The sequence below is a fragment of the Sinocyclocheilus anshuiensis genome, unplaced genomic scaffold (genome assembly GCF_001515605.1).
Source record: "Sinocyclocheilus anshuiensis isolate Anshui unplaced genomic scaffold, SAMN03320099.WGS_v1.1 scaffold300, whole genome shotgun sequence".
NCBI lineage: Eukaryota > Metazoa > Chordata > Actinopteri > Cypriniformes > Cyprinidae > Sinocyclocheilus > Sinocyclocheilus anshuiensis.
Window position 1 is genome coordinate 97,921 of NW_015557379.1, and position 8,753 is coordinate 106,673.

Genomic DNA, 8,753 nt, shown 5'->3' on the forward strand with positions numbered 1-8,753 from the left:
GAAACGCGGCAAAACGGTGGTAATTCATACATACACAGCCTCTCTCTCTCTCTGTGTCGTAAATGAACAGTTGATGAATCACACTTTTCTGAGAATAGAATATTGAAGTGGAGATCGCTAAACTGCAAGCTAACCAGTGTTTTCAGAAAGCAAGCGCATTTATCCACAGTGGAGAGAGAGCGCGTGTGCACATGGTTGCCAGGTTGACAAAGATAAGTAGCACACTTAGCAGATATTTCCGTATTGCGCAAGTGTAAAGCTCTGTTTTGGGGTTTACGTCTCTTTATATCAGGCAACCCAGTTGTGTTCCTCTGCGGCCAGATTAAACCTTGTTGTAGCCTATATATGCTCTATTCATTCTTTTTTAGAAACCTTGCACTTTTCTACTCAATTTTAAACATTGTAAAATTTTAAACAAATTAAGCGCGGTCCACTGCTGCACACGTGCCACAATATCGATACAGGGCCAGCTGTATCGATACTCGTATCGTCAAATCTCTGTGATGATACATCGTCATATCGATATTTTGAACACAGCACTATAATTCACCCCGGACGGGTGTCACGGTCGCCCCATTCAACCTCTGCCTCCTTTGACCCTTCTTCTCGTCGTCACCTGCTCCGTTTGCTGCAGCTGCCGAGAAGATCAGCCGTGTGTTTTTGGAGGAGGTCACAGCCTCTTTGCTGTTTTCCTTCCCAACTGATTCACTGCTGCCTTACAAGTGTGTTGTACAGTGCCTTGATGAGATTTCAATATGCCGTTAAACTCAGAAGACCAAGTTGTTCCACCTTTTGCTGATCCGAGCGTTCATCCCGGGAAAGTGCGTCAGGACGAGGACTGCAGTGTTCTTAATCGTTCATTTGGCCTGAATTATTGAAGTCGCTTGTTTGAGCTGACTTTCACTGACACTGTAGATGTCTGATTACAGGGAAAACATGAGAGTTAAAACAATTATGCAAATATTGATTATGCATCCACCATATGGTGATTTAGATGAGTTGAAGTACAGAGGAAGTACATTCTGGAGCATTGAGGCAAGACCCTGGGAATTGGTTTAGCAGGAAACATGCTGTTTTTCATTATTTCTAATGACAAAGTCTTATAGCGGTGTCTGAACACAATTGGTTGAGGTTGTTCTTGATGTGTGGAACAGCCTTTGGGATTGTGGACGTTTAAAGTGCAAAAAGTATGTTGACAAGGCTATTTATTGGTAGAGAAAATGGAGACTTGGGGTGGGACAAAAACTGATTCTCTGATGCATCATGATTCTCTCTTCAGTGATTATGAAAACTTAATTTTATGATGCAATATTAATGTAAACAGTCAGTTATAATAGTAATTGTGTTTGTCTGGAAAATGTTCATATACTTAAAGCACTTTTTGTTTATTGTGTTTCTTTGTTCCCCTTTTTACTTTATATTTACTTGTATGTTTTGAAGCTATATTTAGTTAGTAATTCTTAACTTGCCATGGTTTTGATTTATTTTTAATTTGTAATTATTTAAAAAAAAAAAGTGCGTAGAAGTAATTGAATAAAAATGCACCAATATATTTTATATTCTAAATTGGTAAACTCAATTGTTTTGATTTATTATTAATTTGTAATTAATTTTTAAAAGTACTTATTTTATAATTAATTTAATAAAAACCTCTCAAATAAGTTTTATATTCTCAATTGGCAAACTCATTAATTGTTTTGATTTATTATTAATTTGTAGTTATCTTTAAAAAGTATTTATAATTATGTAATTTAATAAAAATGCACAAATAAATGTGATATTCAAAGTCGGTAAACTCATTAATACAAAAAAAAAAAAAAAAGATCAGTTAATTCTTTTAGAATCAGATGGTGATTCATTTTGGAAATCGATCATGAGTTGCCTAAAGATTCCCACCTTTAATGCAGACTGACATACATTGTGTAAAAAGCATGCACGGATATATACTTTGCAAATAGTATGTCATACATATTAACATTGAGTCTTGGAAGCTTTGTTATCTGGGATGCTCTTATCATAATTTTGCATACTTTATAGAACATAAGTTCAGGCTTCTGTCCAGAAATGTCTGCAAATATTGTTCTGTCCATCAAAGAACTGAGCTGTTCTTCCCCAAAACAGAATAAAGTGCTTTTATGTGGATGAATTCTCACTTATCCGATGTGACCTTTGGTGTTGATGTTAAATGTAAAGGTGTGCTAAATTATTTTGTATTATTTTTCTTAATGAGCTCTATATTTAAAGGGGACCTATTATGCAAAATTTGGACATAAATGTGTGTTGGCAGTGTGTGTACACAACCACTCTATAATGATAAAAATCCACCCACTCCTTTTTCTTTTAATCCCCATAAATAATAAGCAGTGTCTCCCAATGGCCTATTTTTAGCATTGGTGCTAATGTGACGTCACATTAGCCACAGGCCCCGTCATAATCATATTCGGGACTTATAAAGTTCGTGTTAGCACGCGGTGGCACCATGAGACCAGCTATATTTTTATTTTTGTAGGGCCGTGCTCCCCGTCTGTGTAATTCATAAATAATCTGGCAGGGTGCAGAATTCGGCACGACACCGGTTTGAACATATATGGCTGAACACCGCTATTAGCAGTTTCGGACATTTTCAGTGTGTGAGAGAGTGTTTTGTTATTGCTTGCATGATGCCGGTGCACAAGCTCTAGAAACTCCACCCTTTTCTGAAAGGGGAGGCGGTAGCACCAGTTCGTTTTCATTTAAAGGGACAAACACAAAAAACAGCACGTTTTGGCGTCAATTTCAACAAGCTATAAAAAATGATCTGTTGGGTATTTTGAGCTAAAACTTCACACACACACTCTGGGGACATCAGAGACTTATTTTACATCTTGTAAAAAGGGGCATAATAGGTCAACTTTAACTCTTCTTTTTCAGATGAGGAAGTTCCTGCCGAGATGGTTGCAGAAGAATCTGGTCAAGGTGCTCAAAATAGTCCGTACCAACTTCGAAGAAAATCTCTGTTACCAAAGAGAACAGCTTGTCCAACAAAGACCAACATGGAGGTGCGTAAATGCGCCTAAACACCAGATGAACACGTTAGGAAGTTTTAGATGTAGATGTCTGCAATATTAATTCAGACTGAAAGAGAAACCGTAGCTTTAATGCAAAATAAATATTTATTTTTACCCCATTTCAGGTTTATTTTTTCCAAAATTCCGGTTTTTTTTCTGTTTTAATTTTTATGGATTACATAACCCTACTTTGATGTATTCACTTAGAATTATCTGTTATTTTGTAAATTCTAATTTTTTATTCTGCAATTCTGTCCATGTTTTCCACATTGCAAAAACCATGCATGAAATCAAAAGAGTTAAAGCAGCATGAATGTTCTGTATGTGAGGTTAAATATCTCTTGTTCAAAGGGTGCTTCCACATCAACAACAGAAAACTTTGGGCATCGGGCAAAACGTGCCAGAGTGTCTGCAAAATCACAAGATCTTCCTGGTAATGGCACATCGGACTCAATTCTGCTCACAGCTGACATGTGGTGATATCAGCTTCAGATGATTTTTCATTAACACTGGTTCTCTTGCGCCCCAGTCACCCCAGCGGAGCAGTATCTGCAGGTGAAGCTTCCAGACGAGGTGGTTCTGAAGATCTTCTCCTATCTGTTGGAGCAGGACCTGTGTCGAGCGGCCTGTGTGTGCAAACGCTTTAGTGAACTGGCCAATGACCCCATCCTCTGGTAGGTTAGGTTACTGGACTCAAATGCATGTTATCAGCCAAAAATATTCAAAATGTTTAATGCAAGAAATAAAACACATAGAAGTTACAGTAAAAATATGATCAAGGCATGATTTCCATGCTTGAAGTTGAGTACAAGGAAGAATATTGAATCATTTTACATTTACATTAATGCATTTAGCAGACACTTTTATCCAAAGCAACTCAGTATTTCAGTAGATTTTATATAATTTCATTGATATGCACTAGTACAACATAAACAGCATCTACTTCAATCATTTAATAAATGAAATTATAATTCCTCTTAGAGACTTTTTTGAACAGATTTATATAGATAAATCACAGTTTTAATTCATTGAATTGACTTCATGTAAATGAACCAAATTTAGCAGCTCAAAAGCCTTTCAGAGGCTTTGTAAAATAAATACAGGATACAATATAATATAAGGAATATATTGGAAATAAAAGTAGTATTTATCTAGTTATCTACTTCAAGCAATATTTCTTCACTCAATGACTCAAATAAATCATTGAATCACAGTTTTTAGCCAGTTCATTTAATCGGACAGTTTGAACTGATTCATGGAAGTGAATCATTTAGCAACTCTGAAGCTTTTTTGCTACTTCAAATCAGAGACTTCATAAATACATCTGTCGCAACATTTTTATATGGGATTGAAAAGGATGGCTTGCAAAAGTAGTGTAATAGCCAAATAAATAATCAAACATAATAAACATCTTCAAACTGATTTGAGTGATGACTCAATCAAATCAGTGAATCACAGTTTTGAATCAGTGCATTGAATCGGACAGTTTGAACGGATTCATGGAAATTAATCAAATTTAGCAGCGCTAAATGTGTCTAATAGCCAAATAAATATCGCAAAGTTGTTTCATTTTACATTGGCACTGTTTTTAAATATATCGTCTACCATGTTGCATGAATATGGTAATCATTCAGTAGCAAGGTAATGATATCTAATACTGTCAGAGTGGTGTTTTGTAAGGGTCGCTGATCTTTATTCTTCTCATCCGGTCTGCAGGAAGAGACTCTACATGGAGGTTTTTGAGTACACGCGTCCCATGATGCACCCCGAGTCTGGGAAGTTCTACCAGATCAACCCAGAAGAGTATGAACAGCCCAATCCCTGGAAAGAGAGCTTTCAGCAACTGGTACTGTTCCTCTCATTAATTTCTAATAGGTTTTGGGCTGAAAACAGTCATCATTTAGTATTTAGTAACCATTTAACACGCACTCTGTGACCTTTTGGAATTAAATGGACTGTTTCTGTTTTTCTCATTTGACTGCAAGTGTTATTGTCAGTTTAATAGTAAAACAATGCATATCTAAGAATGAGAGATTTAGTCTTTTCCCCCTGAATCTGAAAGAGGACAGATGGTGTGGTAATGTGATAATTAGGGAGCTCTCGATGTGTCAGTAATCATCAGTTTCATCAGTGAGTTTTATGAGAGCATATTTCTGAAGAAACACGGACTGATGGATCCCTGACCTTTGTGTTTGCAGTATAAAGGCGCTCACGTGAAGCCCGGCTTCGCAGAACATTTCTACAGCAACCCGGCCAGATATAAGGGACGAGAAAACATGCTGGTGAGTCCTAGATCATCTATAGATGCATTATATGGCTCGCTCATTAATTATAAACAGAAATGGCTTGTATCTTGTATAAAATGGTGGCAACAGCAATGACAACGACATTTGATCCTGGAGCACAAAACCAGTCTTAAGTCGCTGGGGTATATTTGTAGCAATAGCCAAAAATACATTGTATGGGTCAAAATTATAGATTTTTCTTTTATGCCAAAAATCATTAGGATATTAAGTAAAGATCATGTTCCATGAAGATATTTTGTAAATTTCCTACTGTAAATATATTAAAATTTCATTTTTGATTAATAATATGCATTGCTAAGAACTTCATTTGGACAACTTTAAAGATGATTTTCTCAATATTTAGATTTTTTTGCACCCTCAGATTCCAGATTTTCAAATAGTTGTATCTCGGCCAAATATTGTCCTAACAAACCATACATCAATGGAAAGCTTATTTATTCAGCTTTCAGATGATGCATAAATCTCAATTTCGAGAAATTTACCCTTATGACTGGTTTTGTGGTCCAGGGTCATATTTGATAAATTATTCCATTTATGTATAACAATAATGAAAACTAGAATTGTATACTTTTTTTTTTTTCTTGGTTGGTTGCCTGTTAAAGACTTTTCCTAGACTGTATGATAATTTAGAGTCTAGATATAATTGAAGTCTCTCTTTTAATGTAAGTCTTTTTTTTGTCGCCCACCAGGCAAAAATCATGCACATTTTTTTTAAAGTAACAGCCCACCTCCCATTCCTTTCTGTAGCACAAACTCTGCAGGTCAAGTTTAATATGTAATGCTGATATGCTAATAACGGCTTCAAATTTGGCTTGATCCTTATTTAGAGATGCAGAAACATCTGTTTTGTAATCCTGCTTTCACGTTTTCCTCAGTATTATGACACCATTGAAGACGCTCTGGGAGGAGTTCAGGAAGCGCACTTTGACGGTTTGATATTTGTCCATTCTGGGATCTACACAGACGAATGGATCTACATCGAGTCGCCCATCACAATGATTGGCGCTGGTATGAGTACGCATATGAGTCTTTAGCCATGTCAATATTTACGTACAGTACCATTCAAAGGTTTGGGGTTGGTATGATTTTTTAAATATTTTTGAAGTCTCTTCTGCTCACCCATTTATTTGCTTAAAAAACTGTAAAAATTGTGAAATATTATTACAATTTAAAATAACCGTTTTCTATTTTAATATATTGTGAAATGTAATTTATTACTGTGATCAAAGCTGAATTTTCAGCATCATTACTCCAGTCTTCAGTGTCACATGCGTGCCCTTCAGAAATCATTCTAATATGTCGATTTGCTGCTCAAGAAACATTACTAATCATTATCAGGGTTCAAAACTGTTGTGCTGCTTCATATTTTTTGTGGAAAGTTTTTTCAGGATTCTTTTTAATGAATAGAAAATTCAAAGGGACAGCATTTATTTGAAAATCTTTTGTAACATTAAAAATGTTTTTATTGTCATTTTTGAGCAATTTAATGCAAATCTTTCAGACCCGAAACTATTGAACGTTTTCTATTGAATGTAGAGACTTTCTCCTGTATAACCTAAATATTAATCGTACATCTGCTTTTGCAGCTCCGGGGAAAGTAGCGGATAAAGTCATCATCGAGAACACTAGAGATTCAACGTTTGTGTTCATGGAGGGGTCAGAGGACGCGTATGTAGGATATATGACAATAAAGGTGAGTTTCTTCATATGCCAAAAAGTTTAAAGGAAAAGGTCACCTAAAATGAAATTCCTGTATGCATTCTTTCATGCACAGGAAAACACAGGAATTATTGCAACAGTTTTTAGGTAGATGTGCATATGATGTATATAATGGGTTTTTATTGCAGTTCAATCCTGATGACAAATCAGCTCAACATCACAACGCTCATCACTGTCTGGAGATCACCGTCAACTGCAGCCCCATCATTGACCACTGCATCATCCGCAGTACCTGCACAGGTGACCACAGCTGCTTCTTTCTTTTTCCTCCAAATGTGTTGGTTTTCCTTCATTCATATATTGCATGTTTGTTGAACTGCTCAATGGTGAGTTCAGAAGTCAATCATCATCATTACTGTTGCTCATACTTGTGTTTAGGGATTTTACTGTATTTGTTAGGGAATTTACTGCGTAATGCAGAATGTTACAAAATTTGGAAAATATTTGGTTGAATAAATCAAAAGTAGGGCTGTGCACTTTATAAACTAGTGTATATATAATCGTACAGTAGAATATAATAATAAAATTAAACCTCTGTTGTGCAGCATTTTTTTTTTATTAAAAAGAATTGTTATATTTTAATTTGATTACTTTTCAAAATATTAAATTCAATTGTTAATTTTTTATGCATTCATTTGATTACCACAGATAATAAGTTTCTATTAAATCATAAATACAGAAAAAAAAATTATATTATATTATTGTAAAAAATGTAATAAATGATTGAATTAAAGTTTTATGAATACAACTAATTAGATTAATTAATTAAAACAGGAAACACAAAATTTGTTAGGTTTTTAATAAATTGTTGTATGATTGTATAACTTTTCTGGTTTCTGTTAATTAGACATGCTTTGTAATAACCAAAATTGAATTAACCATTAAAATGGAAACCAGAAACATTTAAATGGAATAAACAGAATCCATAAAATTACAATGCAAAAAAAACAGAATTTGGGTTAAAATGAAACTAATTTCATAGGACCTTACTTTAACCCTAAGGCCGGTTCGCACAGAACATGCTTTTGCGTTCCATTGTCCTGCTTTTCAATTGTTTTTTCTTGAGTAAACATGCGTAACTTGTCCTTTGTGCATATGACCAGAAATTGTGTAAATTTTGAGATTTTGAATAGCGGTTTAATGTGTGAAGCCCTTCGGTTGAGCTGTGTGTTGTCTTCCTGCAGTGGGCTCTGCAGTGTGTGTGAGCGGCCAGGGAGCATCACCCACCATCAAACACTGTAACATCAGTGACTGTGAGAACGTGGGGCTCTATATCACAGACCATGCGCAGGTAATATGAAGCTCTGTCTGGAATATACCCTCAGATTGGTTTCTGTGGTAGATGAATTGCAGTGTTTAGCGGTCGCTCTCTCCGTTTGCTCTGCAGGGCATTTACGAAGACAACGAGATCTCCAATAATGCTCTAGCAGGGATTTGGGTGAAAAACCACGGCAACCCCATCATCAGACGGAACCACATCCATCACGGCAGAGACGTCGGGGTGTTCACGTTTGACCACGGCATGGTACAAACCTCTCCGTCTGCACACCACAATGACACTGTCAGATATGTGTTTGTGTCTACGTTAACAGTTGCATTTTTTTCCCTTAAACGTCCACAGACTGACTTTAAAAAGAAAGAGAAATGAGGCTAATTATAATGAATTAAATATATATATATA

The 8,753-nt window shown here is 35.7% G+C and overlaps 1 protein-coding gene across 2 annotated transcripts in view; it reads left to right on the forward strand.

The window, feature by feature from the left end:
- Positions 1 to 8,753, forward strand: part of fbxo11a (F-box protein 11a) — a 69,865-nt gene that overhangs the window by 45,349 nt on the left and 15,763 nt on the right. For both annotated transcript variants that reach the window (XM_016474648.1, XM_016474647.1), the window contains exons 2-11: positions 2,911 to 3,038; positions 3,399 to 3,480; positions 3,577 to 3,721; positions 4,764 to 4,893; positions 5,246 to 5,329; positions 6,229 to 6,361; positions 6,940 to 7,046; positions 7,201 to 7,312; positions 8,257 to 8,363; positions 8,460 to 8,597. In XM_016474648.1, the coding sequence (XP_016330134.1) occupies positions 2,911 to 3,038; positions 3,399 to 3,480; positions 3,577 to 3,721; positions 4,764 to 4,893; positions 5,246 to 5,329; positions 6,229 to 6,361; positions 6,940 to 7,046; positions 7,201 to 7,312; positions 8,257 to 8,363; positions 8,460 to 8,597 (1,166 nt within the window). The remainder of the gene's footprint in view (positions 1 to 2,910; positions 3,039 to 3,398; positions 3,481 to 3,576; positions 3,722 to 4,763; positions 4,894 to 5,245; positions 5,330 to 6,228; positions 6,362 to 6,939; positions 7,047 to 7,200; positions 7,313 to 8,256; positions 8,364 to 8,459; positions 8,598 to 8,753) is intronic.